This window comes from Chroicocephalus ridibundus, chromosome 1, assembly GCF_963924245.1.
Source record: "Chroicocephalus ridibundus chromosome 1, bChrRid1.1, whole genome shotgun sequence".
NCBI classification, from domain to species: domain Eukaryota; kingdom Metazoa; phylum Chordata; class Aves; order Charadriiformes; family Laridae; genus Chroicocephalus; species Chroicocephalus ridibundus.
In genome coordinates, this window is record NC_086284.1 from 8,086,023 (window position 1) to 8,107,788 (window position 21,766).

Here is a 21,766-nt window from a genome sequence, read left to right on the forward strand (position 1 = left end):
CTGAGTAGTAACTAGAACAGAAACAAGGTCCAGGAGAAATAGATGAAGAAAACTAAGAGGCTTAAGAGCGGAAAAAAACACCCAACTTGGTTTCCTATTTCACACATGGTCAATACACACATTGAGCTTGAAACCTGGTCAGGAGCTTCAGCCAAGAAGAGGTTGCTTGCACCAAGAGTCCAGGAGAAGGGGAACCAGCCTTCATCCTCACACCACTGCTGCTGCTCATAGCATGGCTAGAATTTTCATGCTGAGTTTGAACTTTGCAAGCTCCAAGCCACTGCATCGTATTAAGGCTTTAGTAGAGATATAAGAGATCCTTCTTACTGTGCAGGCCTAGGGCATGGTCACATCAGCATCACCTCCCAGACCCCAGGACTACAACTCTACTGGCAAATTTAAAGGGCTTGGAAAGGTTCCCAGATACCATGAGAACTATCCCAGTTGTACCACTAAGCTCTTATAAATTAGGGCAGTTTTAGCGAGGAAGAAAAAGAGTTAAATAGCACAATGTTGGCTGTCCCAAGCCATTTGGGCTTAGAGCCAGCAAGCAATCCTCAGCTCCTTTATTTGAATAACAGACACAGCCTACATGACTCTCATTTCTCTCCTTTCAACTTTTCAATATCTTTCCCTAGGGTACAGCAAGGACAGCCCTGGTTAGGGATTATTCAATATTGTAGATATCAGGAGCTCTACCCCTTCCCCTAGGGCAATTTTGTATTTAACACTCAAATGGTATTCCCAGAGCCAGTCAAATTCATGACATGGTGCTGACTACCCATCACCAACCAGTGAGATAGCGTTGTGTTTATTTTAATCCCTTTCAACTATCAGTTAAATGCAGCCATTCAGGGGATGGAGAAAACAGCTGCTTAACAAAGAACAACCCCATGCTGACCAAGACAAGATCCCCTTCTCACCCAAAGCACCCTCTTGTCTGCAGCTGGGAGCAGATCCTGGGGTAAAGAATAAAAAGAAATAGAGTAAGCACCAAGCAAGACTTTCCCTTAATATACATATTTAGCAAAGAACTGCTCAGGGACTTCCCAAGCTGTGTTTAATAAGTGCTAATGGACGTACGAGCCATTTATTGCTCTTTGAGCCTGCTTATGGTTTTTGGCCTTCACAGCACCCTGGGGCAATGACTTGCATAATGTGTGTTAAAAATAAATTGCTTCCCGTTTGTTCGGTTTAAAACTGCTGCCTGATCGCTTCTACGGGTGCATCATTGTCCCCATGTGGCCACAACCACTGAACAATTATTCTACAGTTACTGTTCAAGATGCAGGTCTGCGCAGTCACCTCCTCTTCATGTGACTGCTTTTCAGATGCTCTCTTATAAAACCTGGGTGGGAGAGAACCACAGAATGGTTTGGCTTGGAAAGGACCTTTAGAGGCCATCTAGTCCAGCCACCCTGCCATGGGCAGGGACATCTTCAACTAGATCAGGTTGCTCAGAGCCCCATCCAACCTGGCCTGGAATGTTTCCAGAGATGGGGCATCTCCCACCTCTCTAGGCAACCTGGGACAGTGTCTCACCACCCTCACAGTGAAGAATTTCTTCCTCATATCTAATGTAAATCTCCCCTCTTTCAGTTTAAAACCATTACTCCTTGTCCTATCACTAGAGGCCCTGCTAAAAAGTCTGTCTCCATCTTTATTATAAGCCCCCTTTAAGCACTTGAAAGGCTGTAATAAGGTCTCCAGCCTGGAGAAGAGAAGGCTCCAGGTTGAACCCCCCAACTCTCTCAGCCCGTCCTCCCAGCAGAGGGGCTCCAGCCCTCCCAGCACCTCCGGGGCCTCCTCTGGCCCCGCTCCAGCAGCTCCGTGTCTCTCCTGTGCTGAGGCCCCAGAGCTGGAGGCAGCACTGCAGGGGGGTCTCCCCCGAGCGGAGCAGAGGGGCAGAATCCCCCCCCCTCGCCCTGCTGCCCACGCTGCTGGGGATGGAGCCCAGGCTGTGGGGGGGTTTCTGGGCTGCCAGCACACATTGCCTGCTTATGTTGAGCTTCTCACCCACCAACACCCCCAAGTCCTTCTCCTCAGGGCTGCTCTCTATTCCTTTCATCCCCCAGCCTGTATGGATACTGGGATTGCTTTGACCCAGGTGCAGATCTCTGCACTTGGCCTTGTTGAACCTCATAAGGTTCACATGGGCCTACTTCTAGAGCCTCTCCAGGTCCCTCTGGATGACATCCTGTCCCTCAGGTGTGTCACTGCACCACTCAGCTTGGGGTTGTCATCAAGAAGAGATGCAACACCACTGTACCGATCTCAAGAAGGATGGATCTCCAAACCTCCCTCTGGTCAGACCTTTAGCTCCCTCATAAAGCACAAAAAAGCAGAAACAGAGGGAGAAGATCAAGGCATCACCATTATGCAAACAATCCCAGAACACATGACAACATCACAGACTGGCAGGGGAATACTGACAGTTTATTTCACAGAGCATTGCAGAGTTTATTTTGGTCTAGGTCTATTTTCATCAAAAAAGTATCATCCTTTTAAAAAAAAAAAAAAGGTAGCAAATATTCAGGACGATAACGGTAACAGTCAGTGCATTACGCATAAAGTTTGGGTCTTCTCATCAAAAAAAAAAAAAGAAAGAAAAAAGTGAATTGTGAAAACAACTTTTTGTTAGATTGCTTTTAACACTTCCAAGCTTTTAAGCACTTGACCTTTCAATAAAGTCATCTCCAAGGATAAAAACAGAACATGCAGGTGATTATCAACAGATGCTGAGATTTAACAACATCTCTCACTTGGCAATGACAATCCACCGGGAATGTTTCAATACAGCACCACAGTAAAGGGAGAAGCAACTTTGTTCTCAAAAGCCTTCAAATCCACCAAAATCTTGCAATTCTGCAGAGAAAACACACTGTATTTCACAGACTTGAGAGAGTACCATATAAAAAGGACAGTACTTGGGGAAGGTAAGAGGGATCATGGACCAGGGTCTTACTCCACTTACATTCATAAAAACCCAGGGTAGATGCAAACAAATTAAAGTCTTGTGTTGCACTTCTTAGGAGGTGTTTATTAAAGCATCACAATTCACACTTTCATTATTAACAGGGGTATTTTTCTCTTACATTGATAAGTTGGCCACTTTTGCCCCTGGTTCTTACACACTAAGCCCAAGACTTCAGGGTTTCAAAACACTACCAGAGTACAGCTTAAAAAAAAAAATAAAATAGAGCAGTTTAATGCTGCCAAAACAAGAACAAACTGCTCGAGGCTGCTTTGTGCGTTGAACGTGATGCACGTCAGCATCTCGTAGACCACCTTCTCCTCTGCAAGGTGACTTCTCCCAGACACTCATGGGCTCCGCAGCCCAGCTTGGCCAGCACCCAAAGACTAAGCCTCAGCTCCCATTCCCTCCATGGTAAACATCTTTGATGGTCCCATTGCTTTCAAGGCAGTGCACACCAAGCATCAAAGAAAGCTTGCGATCAATGGGATTTCCCACATTATGCCGACCAAGATCCAGCAAGGAAGGGAGCAACCCAACAGCAGAAGGCCGTGGGGACTGAGCCAAGACCCATTCACAGCTCCGGCAGCCTTCCGGCTGGCTTCAGCTGCCTTGGGAACCAGCTCCGTGCGAACAACGGAGTGACCCAAAACCAGGCTCCTCTCCACGAGGCCTTGAAGGTCAAGAGCAAAGAACTGAGACGGCCCTTGGGCCGGTCATGAGCCGTTTCAGGGAGGGAATAAAATGCAACCACCATCTACTTGGTTTCTGAGGGTTTTTTTCTTTTTTTTTTTTTTTTTTTTTCCTTTTTAACCTCTGGTATAGGATTTTGGTTTAAAGCCTTTTGCATTGGAAACACGCTGATGTGAGCTCTTACCTTCATGAGCCTGTCAGCATCCGCTGCAAGACTGTCGCTCCTTTGGAGGACGTGAACATGCAGCTTTTTAAAGATCCTGCTTACAAAGCAAGGAGGAAAGGTCTCCTTGCAGGAATAAATTACACTCCGGGGCTGCTTCACCTTCCAAACTATTTACAACTCCTTCACCCACGGGCATCTCCTTGGCCCAGAGCAGGGGAAGCTCACACCGCACCACCACCTCCTCTTCCTACACGGGTGCAAGGACAGGGAAGCAAGGAGCGACTCCAAATGCCACTCGGCGTGGCAGGCACTTTAGCCAGATCTGAGCGGTGATGGTGCCCACGGCATTGCTTTTTGCAAGCCATCCAGGCTCCCGACAGAGCACAACTCAGGGAAAAGACAGAAAGAAAGAATAAAAGGGAAAAAAAAAATAAAAAAAAAAAGTGAAAGCATGCTGCCAGCAGAGGCCCATCTACAGCAAACACTCAGGATTTGTCTTCAAGGCTGTGGTAGAACATTTCCAGAAGGCCATTCCCCTGCGAGCAACCAGGCTTTGGGGAAAGACGAGGGGACAGGGAGCAGGTGCCCAAGTGACTGAGCCAGCGCAACCCCTTCCCTGTCTGAACTTCAGCGGGGAAGAGCAGTGCTGTCTCCTCTCCTAGGAAAGCTTCTCTCCTCCAAACAGCCTCCTGTTGCATTAGAGCTAAAACTTCATTGCCCAGGAAAGGGGAAAAAGGGGAGGGCAACAACAACAAAAAAAAAAAAGTAAGAAAAACGACACTTCACGAGAACATCACAACGTTCAGCTACACAGTCGCTGCACCAAGGGAAGGAGGGAGAAGAGGAAGGGGGAGCAAGGGGAGACACATCCAACGTGTTCATCCCAGAACCCCCCCAAGGGGACTCAGGCTGTCACGTCAAGATTCAAATAACTTCAGCCATAAGGTCGAGGATTTAATGAACACGGTATTTCCACTCATGCCCTGGAAAAAAAATTACACTCAAAAAACCACACCTCCAAAAGAGACAAAAAAAATCAGATTTTCTACATATTTACAAAAATAAGCCCCTCCAACCTCACAACCAGGGAGGCAGAGCAGCCAGCGATGGGGTATGGGAAGGGGTCTCTGCCCGACCAGCAGTTCCTCACAGGTTCCCATCCCACAGCAAGCAGGAGAGCACGGCTCTCGCTGCTGGAGCAAACGCAGGGGACGCCACGCGCCGGGGTTGGACCAGAGCCCCTCAGTTCATCCTCAGTTTGGTGTCCCGATGATCCGTGGGGGTGACCATCTCGTTAGCATAGCCATTTTCGGAGCAGAGAGAGAGCTCATCCGTGGTCTCCACGCCGTTGTTGATCTCTGGGGAGGGTAGAGAAGGGAAGGGAGGACACACATCGTCACAGGGGTGCAAGTACCAGGAGCCCCCCCGCCATGGACAGGGAAACTGAGGCATTGAGCAACCATGCAATTCCAGCACATGGGATCTATCTGATCCTACAGGGATTTCACCCCAGATTTAGTGATGCTGCACCCATTTAAAACCAGCTCTGAGCAGCATCTACCTCCAAATAAGAGCTGACCTCTAAATTTCAGACCTTGACAACCCTGACACCATCAGAGGCAAAACTGGACCCCCCATACACTCACCTGTAGAAAAAGGGTGCAAAATACCTGAACTTATCTACCCAAATGGCCATTCTGGAAAAGGGCAGACTCCTATAGTCACTGGTTTCACTTGGAAAAATGTGCAACTTAATTTTAACTTTAATTGTAAAGACCCACCCTAAGCAAAAGCACGTGTTTCAGATACACAAAAATTTAATATATATCCCCTACCCCTAAGGATATTTTATGTCTAGGACACGCTGGGGAGGCTTAATTCTGCTGTGACCAACTGCTTTCCCTCTCTGGATTCCCTGGATTTACACCTGATTTTCACCGTCTCTGGAGGGCAGAATCAGACCCGCATTTCACACAATAAGCTCTTCGAAGCAAGAGTTGTCATTTTGCTGTGTATGTGCCCAGTACAATAAACCCTGATCCCTGCTGGAAGTCTCTAGCCCCTAAATACAAAAAAAGAAAACCCATAGCAAAGATCAAGGGGAGATTATATTCACATTCCTTCAGACGTGAGTTTTCCAGCTTCATGCACCAACTTTAATCTTTTAAAGCTAAATGTTTCCGCTCTTTGTACACATTTGAGATCTTTCTTAGAGGTGGGGTGAGATGTTCCAACACAAATAAATGCTGGGAGGAGCACAAGGATACCAGGAAACCCTCAATCCACAGGGCCACTGAATTCCAGGTCTACCCCAAACTCACCATCACTATTTGTGGTGACCTATGCCATTATTTGATTGGATTTTATAACTTTTGACACACTGTTGACAACTCAGAGCAGAGATGATGTGGGACAGTATGGGAGCTGCATGGCACAACTTGGGAAGTTAGACATGGGATTTCTCAGCAAATGAGTGCTCAGACGAGCACCAGTTTGGGATGGGTGAGCCATGACCACATCCTACAAGTGGTTCAATGCAGCAGGGTCAGTCCAGCCACCCTTTCCCACCAGCAGATGATGACACCTGTATCAAGACCACCTCCTCCACCTGCAGAGAGCAGGGGGACAGCTGAGGGATGGAGCAAAGGGCTCTGACTGATCAGCCCCATCCGTACCCGAAAAGATCAGCTTCTCCTTCATGATCTTGACATCTCGGCTAGACCGGCGGACAGCAGCGCTGAGCATGATCTGCTCTGGGTTGTAGGTCCTGATGCTTCCTAGACGCCACCTGCAAGACAAGAGAGGGATATCAGGAGCTGGTCTCCCCAGCCATGGGAACATCCTCAAGGCAAGTCGTCACCAACAATGTGGAGACCAAGTCCCAGAGACCCTCACGCTTTTGCTCCCTTGCACCTATGCAACCCCGCATGGTAGGAGGATGTTCAGAGATGAGTATGTTATCTCAGAGGGGTACAGACATACAAGCAGGTCATCTTTAATGACCTTGAGCATCCTAATTCCGCTAATTTCACCAAGGAGTGCAGATACCCCTCCCTATCACATCAGCTACCCAACTGCCCTAAGGAGGAATGGCTACTTTGACTATTTTGACTCTTAGGGTTGGAAAGAGGGAATAAAACAAGAGACCAAGCCAAGTAAAGAAACCATAACCTTTTCCTCACCGTGTGACACGCTCACCCTTGTGGGAGAAGAGACCTCAAAGACAAATTAAGGTCTCAAATCTAAGATGCAACAAAGACACTGTCCCCACACAGGTAGCTGTCACGTATGGTTCCTCTGAACGTGATTTCTCCCAGAACCCTTCCCTCCCTAAATGTCAGGTCTTTCCTTAAATCCTTCTACCCAAACCCCACACTTTTTAAGCCTTGATGAAACTCAGTGCTCACCAAAAGTTTCCACCACATAAACAACATAAGGCTGATGGAAACTTGGCTCAACATAAGATTAGCCAGACTTTTATTCTCATTACTGAATGCATGTAAAGAAAATTACTGATGTTGGTAATAAGCAACGGCAGCACATTCAAGGGGGATTTTGCTTTTAAAGCTGTTTTTCAGCCTGAGAGCACCCCTGTGTAGCAGACCCTCTGCTGCAGAGCTGCTGGCACCAGGAGTGAAACGTGGGATGCCGCTGCAATAGGAGAAACCAGGGTTTGGTGGGCTCAGACAAAGCAGCCATACCCAATATCCCATTGCAATGGGATGTTATTTAGTCCAAGCTTTCACAGCCCACACCCCACCGATTTGTCCTACCTCCTGACCACAGAGAAAGGCTTTCAAGCAAATCACATTCTCCCTGCCAGGGATGCTGTAAATCTATTTGATGGAGAAACAGCAGGGATTTAGAGTGGTTTATGGGGCTTCTGATCTTCTGGCACCATCTAGTGGCTCACCCACGCAGGAGAAAGTGATATATATATTTTTTTTTTTTAAAGGTGATAACCACCTTCTTTTAAATTTCTAACCCCCAACAAGCCCCAGGAGCAGAGGGTTTGAGGAGCCTCCACACATCCCCAGCCTGAAAAAGCAACATCCACAAAAGAGGTTGTGCAATTTTTCCAAGAAAATCTAGATGGTGTCCATTTCATGGGGTTTCTATCCCCTTCCCAAATCCCAGTGGGTGACACCACACCATCAGGCTTTGACCGGGGTAAGGATGAAGGTAGATGCTCTGGCTACAGAGAAAAGAAGGGACGGGATGGCAACAGGACACAACTCGCAGACCCATGGACAGAAGCAACACAGAGGAAGCACAAGAAGGCAAAGATATTAAAGTATAAAAAAATTAAAATAGAAAACACTATTTTTCTCCTATTACCATCATCTAAGCTGAGCCACTCTGACTTGGAAGATGATAATTTGTGCCCTTAGTGTCCCATGCAGGCAGATCCCACTGAGGTCAATATGGTTGGAAGTGCATAGGATCTCACAGGACAAGACCCTCCTTAAACTACTATCAGGCAGGACCAAAACATATCGCTACAAGAAGTCTTTTCTTGGCCCACATCATCAGCATTTTCAGCATTAGGCTAGGTTGTGTGGCCAAAAGGCACGATGATCACTTGCCCATTGGTCCTCAACGTCCCATGGAGGGCATAGGCTCTTTTGAGGCACAGAGAGTCCAGCCTCAAAGGGCATGGGGACCAAGAGCTTTTCTCCTCTTCCCAAGAGGAATATCCACTGCTCTCCGCTCCCCACCTCACATGGTGGCTGCAGCCAGACCCAGGGTGACTAATTACGCTCGAGGGGCCGATGACTCCTCTTGTCACAGGGGTGTATTGCTTTGATTGAACAAACTAGGAGAGGGTGACCCCATTTTTCAGGGAGACTTTGAAATACCCTCTTAGAAGACCTACCAGTAAATTTAATCACAACGTAACTCCAACACCATATATGAACTACTCTCTGCTGTGCTCGGTAGCCTTTGGGTCTCCATAAAGCTTGTTTAATAGAAAAGAGCACCTCTCCTACCCCCTTGGACTCTGTTGTGATCGGCCACGTTTAGGACAGCAGCGTGCAAAAAGGCCAGACAGACAGCAGGTAGGTCTTGTTCTGGGAGGTTGGCATCAAAGTGGACCAGACGGACACAGGGTGGGAACAGACTAAAAAATACTGGGACAACAACACAGAGACAGCAGACACCGTGTTAGGGCCACGACTGGACCCTTGGTTTGGAGAGGAGATGCTAAATGGTAGGGAAAGGGGATGGGAGAGGGGCAGGGATGGGAGTAAACAGGGTTGATTGGTACCGAGGTGATAAGATGGAGTGAGCAAAGAGCCAAGCCAGCCACAACCACAGTCCCCATCCTGTGACTGCTCATGTCTAAAACCTGCCCAGCTCCTCCAAGCTTGTCTTCTCCTTATCCACGACCCAGGGAGCAAGGGGGAGGCGAGAAGGGGAGAACACCCAACCTCCCTGCACCCATAGAAACATTCAGCCCTGCCCCATAACCAGGTCCTGTTCTGGGGAGATGCCACAAGGGCGTAACGCTGCAAGTCCAAGGTACCTTGTAGAGCAGGCAATGCTTGAAGGTGGCCAAACCCGACCCCCGAGGTGGTGGGTGGGGAGAGGGAGAGGGGCAGATAAGCACAGATAGGGAGTAGCCAAGTCCTCAGAAATACAACCCCATGGCACACAGCGGAAGGAATGGAGAAGGTAACACGTGAAGAGTTTGGTCGGAGTACGGATGCAATGAAGGCTTTACTGCAGAAAAGCATCAGCGCTTCCCTCCAAGGGGATGAGATAGACTGGTGAGAAAGCAGCCAATACGAGGAGAAATCTGGGTTTCCAATTGATGGCACTTCGAATCCAGCATCCCAGGCTCATTCTCTTCCTGGGTGCAATGCTATTTATTTGCACACTGCATTTCCAGTTTCACAGTGGTGTAACTGGGAAGAGACTCCTAAAAGATGCCAAGCTCCGAGTGCAGCAATTGATGTGCCAAACCTTTCCAGCTATTAGCTTTATGAATTCATTCCCAGGGCTCAAAAAGCAGTACTTTATATAATTGAACAGGTGACGTTATTTTCTTTAGAATTGTCCGATTTAGAAGAGGTTGGTCTCAAAAACCTCTGGTAAATGCAGGAAGGAAGGGGATGTTTTATATAAGATTATTTCCATGGAGAAAGCATTATATCCACTGGGAATTTCCCAATTACAACACACTGCAGGACCTCAGAATAGGGCTGTTTTAAAAAGGCAGTGACTTGGATCATTGTAACGGATGGTCGGATTGCCTTCAAAACATCCACCGGCTTCAGCATCAGGCTCCCGCGGTGCTCATGGCTATGGACTATGCAACGTTCAGCCCTTTATGGTCCCCCCTGTGAAGCCAGATGTTTGAAAGCACCGTGGAAAAACTGTGTCCTGCCCTGTCCATCTGCAGTGAAGCCATAGCAGAGAGGAAGAAAGAAAGAGAGAAAGGAAGGTTGAATGAAAAAAGAGAAAGAGGAGGAAAGCACCAGAATTACCTGATCATGTGATAGCTGTGAGATGCCAGAATGCAGCAGAGAGAGAAAGAGGAGGAACATGCACAACAGTCAGAGCAGTAAAAAAATAAACAAGGCAAAGAGGCAAAAAAAGATCGGTTAGAAGTCATCACAGTTGGTATTTCCTTTCCAGAGAGGCTGCCACGATCCTGTCACCGGGGCTGAAGCAGAACAGCAGGAGCAATCCCTACCCGCGGCTACGGAGGAGAGACAAGCCATGCGTGGGAGAGAGGACGAGCACATCGAAGCGGTGGCTCTGTTCCCACCCACCCCCTCATCCTTACATGAAGGAAGCAGCTCTGTTTTGCCCCAAAAAGGACTTGGGGGGAAAAAAAAAAAACAACAAAACAACAAACAAAACCACAAACAAAAAAAACCCAAATAAAAACAAAAAACCAACCACCACATTGAAGGCCAAATGCCAAGCCCCATTTCCCAGAGCTGAATCACATCAGCAGGTAGTAGTTGGGCGATTCTGCTGTGATTTGTTTTTAATATATCCTCAACGCTTCTACCAATTCTTTCATGTGGTGGAGAAACTGGAAGGAAATGGGTCTCTCCTGCACAAAGCTCTTGGAAGAGCGAGGCCTTTGCTGCAGAAAGTCAAACTTCTGGTGCTAGAGTTTCTCCTTCTTCCTTCTATTGACTCAGGGTTGAGTTGTCCCAAGGGAGAAACCCAAAAGATGACATTTGGCCCTGCTATGATGGGCCCATGCGGCCAGAGCTCTCTGAACAACTGCCTTTCTACGCCAGGTCCAGATGTTGGGCACAGAGCTCAGTGCTCCAGGCTGATGGATGCTGGGGAAAACTGGTGGCAGTTCCCAGCTCTTCTAACCTGTATCACACTTACATAGCGAGTGGAAGAGAAACCCTGCAATAATGCTTTCCTTCCTTACCCTGCTTCCTCTTGCCTTACTCCATCAAACCTCTTCCAAACTGGAAGAAATTCAATCCGTGCAGAGAGGAAGAGTCCAGCTATTGAAAAGTCCATGTAGCTGCAACTTCTCCCCCTCTCCAAGCACGCACCATCTCACTCTGCTCAGGGACCTACAGTTCCCATTCAGCAGTTTGAGTCAGTTTAATTTCTTCAGCCTGTGGTCTCCTGGGTCTGATTCAGGAAAGCCTTCTAAAACTGACTTCGGGAGATGATGCAAAGGACTGCAAATACGTCATCAACTTGGCCTTCAAATTCTGCTCTTCAGAGAGGTCAGTCCCTGCCTCCAGACTCCCCCGTGCATTTCTGTATTTTACAGAGAAATACAGGGTCTAAAGAGCAGGGACATCTCTATTAAACCAACTGACAAATTTGAGGGAGTGGAGACAGCTTCCAGACAACACAGCCACAATACCCTTCTGGAGGAAGGGTTTAATCGGCCACAATTCAGATCACAAGACTTCTTAGAAAAATTTTAATCTCATCTCGGTCAGTGGTTTCATTAACCGTTGGGAAATCTAATCCAAGAGGAGAGTTCTGAATCTGGTGCTCACTCCATTCTCTCATGCTGGAACTAGGGACCTGCTGGGCACGGGTCTACCAGCGTGGGACTGTGCGATTCATGAATTTAGACATAATCATAAACAGACACAACATGTGGCCTGAAGTCAAATCCATAGCAGCTGCTGGCAGGAGCAACAGCCTACTGTAACACGGCAAAAATAGCTGGGTAATTCTGCACCCAGGGGAAGGAGAGAGATTGCTGCAAGCAGATGATTTGGGACAACGCGACAGTGAAATCATTGGCTCATGAGGCTGAAGCAAAAGAAATTGCTGCTCCTGACACAAAGCATTTCGAATATTAAGAAGGAAGGAAAGTGTAGGTCCTTTGATGTCTCTAGGACAGTCGTTTGTGCATGCCAAAGCAGATGAGATTATAGAGCCGGGGAAAAGGGAATGCAATTTCAGAATGACAGATTTTCCCAGGAGAAGGCTGCTGCTGCTCGCTGGAGGGAGCGCATCTCTTTCCGAGCTCACGTTTTTCCCCAGAGAGGGTGATTACACTGTCACCACTGACAGCTAAAATGCCTCCTAGGAGAAAAGGCACATCTCCAGGAAGACACCATGGTTTCCTCATGTATAATCAAGAGGAAGGTGGCTTGGCCAACTCTGCCATTAGGAAGTTGATTTACCTCCTCCTGATTTATCAGTGTCTTAACTTGCTCCGCTCCTAGGTTTTATGAACCACAGCTGTTTTCAGGGACCCTGACTGAAAGAGAGGTTTCTGCCTTGATCTCCCTTTTCTTTGGAAAATGGAGAGGCTTTCTCTATGCATCAAACTAAGCAACTGATTTGATTTGCTAAATCATAATATGCGTGCAAGTACAAGGTCCTGCACAAGGGTCGGGCAATCCCAAACACAACTCCAGGCTGGGCAGAGAATGAATGCAGAGCAGCCCTGAGGAGAAGGACTTGGGGGTGTTGGTGGGTGAGAAGGTCAACACGAGCCGTCAATGTGCGCTGGCAGCCCAGAAACCCCCCCACAGCCTGGGCTGCATCCCCAGCAGCGTGGGCAGCAGGGCGAGGGGGGGGATTCTGCCCCTCTGCTCCACTCAGGGGAGACCCCCCTGCAGTGCTGCCTCCAGCTCTGGGGCCTCAGCACAGGAGAGACACGGAGCTGCTGGAGCGGGGCCAGAGGAGGCCCCGGAGACGCTGGGAGGGCTGGAGCCCCTCTGCTGGGAGGACGGGCTGAGAGAGCTGGGGGGGTTCAGCCTGGAGAAGAGAAGGCTCCGGGGAGACCTTGGAGCCCCTTCCAGTCCCTCAAGGGGCTCCAGGAAAGCTGGGGAGGGACTCTGGATGAGGGAGGGGAGCCATGGCACGAGGGGGAAGGGTTTTCCACTGAAAGAGGGGAGACTGAGCTGAGATCTGAGGCAGAAATTCTTGGCTGTGAGGGTGGTGAGCCCCTGGCCCAGGTTGCCCAGAGAAGCTGTGGCTGCCCCATCCCTGGAGGGGTTCAAGGCCAGGCTGGATGAAGCTTTGAGCAACCTGGTCTGGTGGGAGGTGTCCCTGCCCAGGGCAGGGGCTTGGAACTGGATGATCTTTAAGGTCCGTTGCAACTCTAAGCATCCTATGAATATTTCTGTTTCTTCATCCAAACAGGAACAAACGGATTTAAGATAACTATGATATGTTCTTTTTGAAGACTGTAATGGTGGAATCTCAAAACATCACTGCTTCTTCCTTTAAAGCATTTTAATCTCTTTCTCAACATCCATTTCCCTAAAGCATTTACAGTTTCTCTCCCACACACGTTTATAAGCAGAACAAGGCATCTATCTACTATTTTGAGATCTCTCATTTTTCGTAAAAAGTAGTGACTTCATCCAATTCAATGTCACATCTCAGAAGGGGAATTATTGTTGGCAGTCTTTGTGGGGATTTTTAACTAACAGTTTCCCTGCTATTGCAATCCAAACGCCTGAGGAGCTCGGTGCTCCTCTGTCCCATCTCCACCCCACGCTCTGAAGAAAAAACACATGCCACAGATACATGAGAGTCGAGCTGTACCAATGCTACTTACTTCTGGAATATAAAAACTCCTACAATTACGATAAATGAAATGAGATCAGACGTGATCCAGATTAGGTGGTACTCGTCTGGAGGCTGGAAGACAAAAAGCAGAAGCAGACCTTAAACCTTCTGGTTTGTAGAGTCACAGAGAGACCACACATTGCTAAAGTTACCACCGGGACAGCAAGAAAAGCACAGAGCTGCAGGGGTCGCATATAAATCACAGCGTTTATGACATTCCTAATGCTAGCCTGTCACACAAAATGACGTTATCAGGAAAAGCCACAAACAGGAACAGTTTTAAACTCTCCCTCCTTTCATGTCCTGACAGTTTCTCAGAACTTCATGAGCTGAAAGTTTCCTACCCTCGGCTGTATTGTATGTGAATATTTCTGTGTGGTTCAGAGACTCAAAGTGCTATGGGAGTTTTCAGAGAGTTTACTGGCTACTTGATGCGTAAGGGACCTTTGGTCTCTGGTTGTTCCTTGTCCAACAATGGGGTAGCCAGTAGAAAAACTTGTCCTCATTTGGTATTAAAAACAGGAAAAAAAACAACCTTTTTTTTTTTCAGCAGCCTGGCCAAAACACAGAAGCCAGGTTTGCTCGGCAGGTCTGGGAAGGTTTTTTTCCATTGGAGAAAAATGGAAAAATCATATGGGTTAAATGGGGCATGCAACATAATATCCAAGGCTCCCAAACCCTGCATGGAGAGAGACGGGGCCATCTGAAGGAAGGGATTGTGCAAGAGGAGCATTGATCCATTACCAGCTCAGGCACACAGAGGGTGAAAACTCCCAAGCCCAAGAACACATTGAACCCAACCAAACCTTTGTGGAGAAACCCCCTAAGCTCTATGGTTCCAGTGCTCAATGGTCACCTCTACACCCCTCCAACTTCATCCCCTCCTTCCAGGGGTTCACAGCACCTTCCCAGGCATTGTGCTTACCATTAGCCAGATGGGAAAAGGCACCTTGCGAAGGACGTGGGAGCTGTCGGAGGTGACCGACTGGACGCCGGCGCACCACAGGATGGAGTATAGCCAGGGCTCGTTCACAGTGTAGAGATTCACGCTCATGTTCGCCATGGCGTAGTCCCTGCCAGGAGACAGACAGGGCGAGACGTGAGTCCCCCAGCAAACGTCAGACCTTCATCTCCAAGAGGAGAGCTCTCACCTGTGTAATCAAGGCTCGATTTATTGGGTTTGAATTGCATGAGATGGGTGGTTTTTAACAGGGCATGGTCACTTCACGAGCAACCCAAGGGTGTTGCAATCAAATGGTTTGAACTTGAAAGCTTTCTTTGCCTCTTGGATGGTATCTGACCCAGGCCACAGACCACCTCAGATACTTCCTCATGAATGATGGACACAGCGTGTTTTTGTAACAACCGCCTCATCATGTTGACGTAAAATTAACATCTGGCTCAGATGCCTGTAACACTTCATCGGCAATTTACTTAATTAAAAACTGACAGACTGCATTTCCAACATCATGCCCTTGTTTTGGGGACAGTAGCAGAGTTACAGCTTCCAGTCTCCTGAGGTCATTTTCCAAGAAGCTAAAACCGCAAGCTGGGGTACAAGAGCTGTCAGCAGCAAACCAAGCACTGACAGCGGCGTCCATGTACCCATATGATTTGCATAAATTGCTGTTGCCTTATCTATGAAGCAGAAGCATCACTAATCTCCAGCACAGAGATTAATCCTAGCAGTTTATTGTCTGCAAAGCACTTTGAGGTGGGAGGCCACTATGCAAGATGTGGACATCTCAAAGCTCACAACATGATCAAGCTGCCCCAAAGGCTAAGGGATTCTCAAGGGCGGAGGTGGTCACAACAATGTTACATCCAGATGCTGATTTTTTGGGGGGATTGAGAGAACCGTGTAATACCAGGGCTTGTTGAGCCTGCTCTGGCTCGTGCTGTAGGACTAGGCTTCGGAAGGCTTCCAGGGTTCAAGAAAGACTCGAGTGACAGGTTGGATTTTGGAGACAGCTGAGGTGGGATTGATGAGAGATTGGGGCTGATGAGCCGGGATAGATGGGAGCATTGGCATATGGTCTTCTCCATGAGATAGAGCAAATAGGTAGGGGAAAAACAGGCAGGAATTATCCTGCAGGTAAAGCACAGACTTGGTTTTCAGGGTGAATAACTAGACCGATCGCTGGCAGCCATGGAAAGCCACCACTGGATTACAATAAATAGGACCATGCTCTCAAACAGCCCTGGGGCCAGATGTTCCCTACTCCCAGCCCAAACATATAGCAAGACAAATCCTTTAAAGAGAATTTTCGTCTGCAAAGCTCTTTCATTTTCAAGTATCTCTTTGGCGGGGGAAAAAAAAAAGTTAACTCTAAAAAAATATAAAAGCTGCACCAGAGAAAACCCGCCCTTTCCGAGAAGGGGACAAAGCTGGGAGCTAAGTCACTGCATGGTTCAAACACAGGCTCGAGCAGGAGAGGAACCCCACGCTGTGCCAGTCTCATTAAAGAGGAGACCTGACCAGTCTAAATAGCTGACAAAGGACAGTAACGAAACGGGTGAATTCTCTCCAAAGAGAAATTTCTGAAAGCATATCCAGACTTTGGACTAATCAAAATTCTGTGGCAGCAACTCTGGAGCAGACGAACAGAAGCAAAGGGCAGCTGCTAATGAGGGTAAGACAGCACTTGGAGGTACTCAGTGTGAAAAGCCTTCACTTTTTCCAGAGCTGACAGTGTAATAAGAATCAGACTATTCATATATTTGTGTTTCAAAAAGGATCATCATATACTGAATTAGCATGTAGAGTTATTAGAGTCAGCTGTTTGCTCCCGGGAACAGCCTGGATTCTGGGTGATGGGTAGGGACAAGCTTGCACAGCTCAAGCTTTCAAGAGCAAATCCATCTGAAAAGATACCTCTATGCAGATAAGACAGCCTGGGATGATCAGAAAAGGTGCTGCTGGGCCATGGATGCACCCACCGTGGAGCACGTGGGCTACCACGCAGTGTCCAAACCGAGGGCTGTACCTGACATCCTCGTTCGTGACCTTGGTGTAACGCAGGTTGAGCTTCACGATGCCCTTCTCCCTCAGGCGCTCTGCATCCAGCTTGAGGCCAGAAGTCTGCTGGAAACCCGGCGCAATCTGTCTGACCAGCTGCCTCTCTGTGTCCGGCAGCCACATCACCTGCGGAGGGAGCGAGACAGAGGATGGCTATGGCAAAGAAAATTCACAAAGCTGGTGACACAAGACAGCCAGTTTACACCAAGCCAGAAGCAAAATCACATGAGAGACTGTCTCATTTGTCGTACAAATTATTTATGAGACACTTACAGTCTCCCACATCTCTACTCATTTCAGGATTGTCCGTGAGCCCAGAGGGCTGTAACACACGTGGTACAACCTTGCAAACCTATCCTCCGTGCCCAATTCAGGGCACAGGAAGAACTAAAGACATGAGACTAATACTGACAGTGCGGACAGGATGTACAAGAGAAGCCTCCCATGATCCCATGGCTAAGGCTGGTTTTATTCTCCCCCTCCTTTTTTTTTTTTTTAACAGGGCTACATCTATTCCAACCCAGGGCAAGGATTTCCCTAAGTTCATACCACGCTTTGAAAGCGTGTCAAATTAGTCACTGTTGATGTGCTCAGCTGCCAGATGTCAAGTGGATGAGGAACCAAGCTGGGCAGTTTTATGGCTTTTGCCATGCAGAGGCTGGGCCCAACGAGATGATCTGAGCACTGCTTTAACCCATGTTTAATAACTCTGTGACACTCCTCTACCAAAGCATCAGAGCAGCACAAATGCAGCATTTTCAACAGGGAACCATAAAACCTGGATGAGAATCATAGAATTGCCTAGGTTGGAAGGGACCTTTCAGATCATCTAGTCCAACCATCAACCTAACTCTGACAAAAACCATCACTAAACCATATCTCTAAGCACTATGTCTACCAATCTTTTAAATATCACTTCACAACCCCACATCTATGTTTCAACTATTTTTCTTCCACTTTCCATTCCAATATCCAAGGATAAGACAGCATGGTCCTCCCTTGGATCTAGCCAAGCTGGCAGAGGCTTGTGGATAACACCACCATTGCAGCCACGTAGTTAATTGGGAACTGGGTGGCAGCATCTGTCATTAGAAAGACAGACGGAAGCTAAAAATAGCTCCTCCGGGGCCCATCGCTGAACAAGTCAGTGCTGAACTTGTCTGTGCATGCAGATGCACTTAATTGATACAGATGCAATATGTACGCTGCGAGTGATGTAGTCATTCCACTTGCCAGCCTCACTACGCTATTTTCAACCAGTCCGTATTCAAGGGAGACCACAGGACAAGTGAAAGGACCAGATTTCCTTTCCAAGACAGATCCACGAAGAAGTTTTCCAAGGGACACCCAGAGTCCCCCAGTCTGGTACCCATCCAACACATGGGAAGTGGTGCTCTCCCTCCAGAAGAGGTGATTACATCAGAGGGAGCTCCTGATGGGCTGGGTGAAGATCTATAATACCTCATGGTCAAAGAGGACACAGCTAACAAGGCTGGCTGGGAAGTATTTAAAAGACATGTAGATGTAGTGCTGAGGGACATGGTTTAGTGCTAACTTGGCAGTGCCAGGTTAACAGTAGGACTTGATGATCTTAAAGGTTTCTTCCAACCAAAATGTTTCTACCCTATTCCATAATTGCAACAGTATGGAGCTGGAAATTAAAACGCTTGGCATAACCCAGCAAGGACAATTCTGGGGCAGAAATGAAAGTCTGTAAGAGAATCTCTGCATATACATAGACCTGAAGGTACATAGACCTCCTTTTGTTGAAAAACCCTAATCTCCAGGACACTCATTTCTCCTCCAAGCAGAAGCTGAATCTGGGCTGAAACATTATTTAAAACCAAGGAGACAGAAGGAGACTCCTTGGAAGCAGGGGTGGACTAGATGACCTTTAAAAGGTCCCTTCCAGCCCAAACTATTCTATGATTTTAAGGAGAGGAAGGTCTTTCTACCACACGCAACTGACCTCCAGGTCTCAGCCTCTGTTCTCGGGCCCGAGGCTCTTATCAGGGAAGGGATCTGAGGAGATCTCTACTCCAACACAAACCAGGGCCAGCACCGATTTCAAACAAGGTTCCAGGCTTTTTCCAGTTGCATCTTGAAAAGCTCCAAGGATGGAGATCCCTCAGTTTCTCCTGGCCCCTCTCAACACTTGCCTACCTTCACAGGGAAAACTAGTTTCCTTATATCCAGTGAAAACCTCTCCTGTTCCAATTTACGATGATTCTTTCTTACCCTCCTGACACACAGCTCGGTGAAGAGTTGTGGTCCAACTTCTCAACAACCTCCTTCCCAGCACTGGAGAGCTGCCATTAGGTCTCCACAAAGTCTTCTCTTTTCCAGGATGAAGGGACTCGGCTCCCCTCAGCCTCTCCTCACATATTCAGCCCCTTGACCAGTTTGGTGGCCTCTGCAGGACTTGCCCCAGTTTACCAACATCTGTCTTGTACTGGTGAGCCCCACACTGAACAAATAATTGCCGAGTAAGGGGAGTAATCACTTTCCTCCTTCTACTAGCTATACTACCATAAGTACAGTCCAAGATGCTACTCAAGCCTCTAGGACCACCAGCCTGAAGGCAAAGCCATCCCCAGCATGACTTCTTGGCATGAAGTAGCATTTCAAATCAAGTGTTCAAATGGATCAAATGAGACACTTAAGGATTCACGGAACCCATGAAGAGGGCAATTTTGGAAACATCACCAACCCCACAGAACTCACAGCCTGTTGCCGAATTCCCGATGCCAGGATGGTTTCCAGGGTGATGTTGATGTAAGTGCTGTAGTAGGGATGAGCTGGTGGCAGGTCCTGGAAGTTCAGGATGAGCGATGTGTTGTCCTTGATCACCTCTAGCATATCTGCCAGCTTGCAGACTGACTGGTTGGCAGCTTCCAAATAGTCAGACCTTGAGAGAGACCCAGCTGTCCAGAAAGGGTCATTCTGAAAGCAAAGCACATCCAAGCATTAGTGCCACAAAGCCCAGACTCCTCGAATACAGTCAAAGACCCTTTTCTATACCACCTTGACAACAGTGGGGGATGCTGACAGCCATGCTTGATGACCATCTTGCAGCTTGCTGAAGCTCTGTGCCTCAGTTTCCCGACCCAAGGGCAAGTGACAGATCCTTACCAAAAGCAAGGTATACTAGTACTGCATTTCCAGGAGAGCAGAGCTATAGGGCAGTAATGTAATTTTACAATATAGTAAGCTAAAAATGTACTTTCTTACACTATGTATATGATCACCAAGGATTCTTCAGAATCTAAAAATAAAAAGGACCAGATGGAGACTGGTGACAAGTGGTGTCCTTCAGGGGTCCACACTGGGACCAGTACTGTTCAATATCTTCATGAGTGACACAGACAGTGCGATCGAGGGCACCCTCATCGAGTTTGCAGACAACCCCAAGCTGAGTGGTGTGGTTCACACAACTGAGGGACAGGATGCCATCCAGAGGGACCTGGACAGGCTGGAGAAGTGGGCCCATGTGAACCTCATGAGGTTCAACAAGGCCAAGTGCAGGGTCCTGCACATGGGTAGGGGCAACCTCCAGTATCCATACAGGCTGGGAGATGGAGAGCAGCCCTGAGGAGAAGGACTTGGGGGTGCTGGTGGGTGAAGAGAAGCTCAACATGGCAATGTTTGCTCACAACCCAGAAACCCCCCCACAGCCTGGGCTGCATCCCCAGCAGCGTGGGCAGCAGGGCGAGGGGGGGGATTCTGCCCCTCTGCTCCGCTCGGGGGAGACCCCCCTGCGGTGCTGCCTCCAGCTCTGGGGTCTCAGCACAGGAGAGAGACGGAGCTGCTGGAGCGGGGCCAGAGGAGGCCCCGGAGATGCTGGGAGGGCTGGAGCCCCTCTGCTGGGAGGACGGGCTGAGAGAGTTGGGGGGGTTCAGCCTGGAGAAGAGAAGGCTCTGCGGAGACCTTGGAGCCCCTTCCAGTCCCTCAAGGGGCTCCAGGAAAGCTGGGGAGGGACTCTGGATGAGGGAGGGGAGCCATGGGACAAGGGGTAATGGATTCAAACTGAAAGAGGGGGGATTTAGATGAGATATTAGGAAGAAATTCTTGGCTGTGAGGATGGTGAGCCCCTGGCCCAGGTTGCCCAGAGAGGCGGGAGATGCCTCATCCCTGGAAGCATTCCAGGTCAGGTTGGACGGGGCTCTGAGCAACCTGATCTAGTTGAAGCTGTCCCTGCTCATGGCAGGGGGGTTGGAGTAGATGGCCTTTAGAGGTCTGTTCCCACCCAAATCCTTCCATGATTATACAGCTAAAAGCAATCAGGCAGAAGCTATGGGGTGTTGGAAGAGACGGGCTCCTGAATGAAGGACATTCAGGATTGACTGCTTCAAAGCACATTGAAAAAGCAGCCTTCCAGATGTTCTCTTGTCCCTTCTCATCTGGCAAGCAGTAGTTTCCCTTCATTCCCACTCCCACAACCACACCTGCGGGCCAAGCAAGTTTCTGTGCAGCAGCACATGCAGTTGTAATATGGACACCCGCATCACTCCAGCTCCAATTAGAACAGCAGTGAAGCTACGGTGGTTTCGGACTTCCACCAAGAGAGCACCCAGGGAGCTTCAAGCAGACGTGTGAAAGTGGTACCTGAGCTTGCATCACTGCAGCAATGTCTCACCAAGCCACATTCAAGCTCGCATGGGCATACCAGAGTGCTCATGCAGCCCTCCTTCCAGACCAATGCTCTCCAAGAAGGTTACCAGCCACTGGCCAGAGAGTGGCTTGGCAAAAAGAAATCCCACCTGCAACCTGTCTGCATGGTGAAGGATGGGTCAAGCCCATCTCACAGCAATTCTTTCTCCCCTGGACTTCGAAGGCTCCATTTCTTGCTTTTTCTTTGTAAAGACAACTCTCTCCAGAA

At 48.4% G+C, this 21,766-nt stretch overlaps 1 protein-coding gene across 4 annotated transcripts in view; it reads right to left on the reverse strand.

Moving 5' to 3' along the window:
* Nucleotides 1-2,415: 2,415 nt before the first annotated feature.
* The window catches only part of GDPD5 (glycerophosphodiester phosphodiesterase domain containing 5), a 194,276-nt gene continuing 174,925 nt past the window's right edge, over nt 2,416-21,766 (reverse strand). For 3 of the 4 annotated variants that reach the window (XM_063327247.1, XM_063327265.1, XM_063327256.1), the window contains exons 11-17: nt 19,612-19,830; nt 16,856-17,013; nt 14,794-14,941; nt 13,858-13,940; nt 10,325-10,339; nt 6,509-6,621; nt 2,416-5,191 (exon numbers count right to left, since the gene is read on the reverse strand). In XM_063327247.1, coding sequence (XP_063183317.1) covers nt 5,076-5,191; nt 6,509-6,621; nt 10,325-10,339; nt 13,858-13,940; nt 14,794-14,941; nt 16,856-17,013; nt 19,612-19,830 — 852 coding nt within the window. In that variant the 3' untranslated portion in view covers nt 2,416-5,075. The remainder of the gene's footprint in view (nt 5,192-6,508; nt 6,622-10,324; nt 10,340-13,857; nt 13,941-14,793; nt 14,942-16,855; nt 17,014-19,611; nt 19,831-21,766) is intronic. The other variant, XM_063327275.1, reaches the window with a different exon arrangement.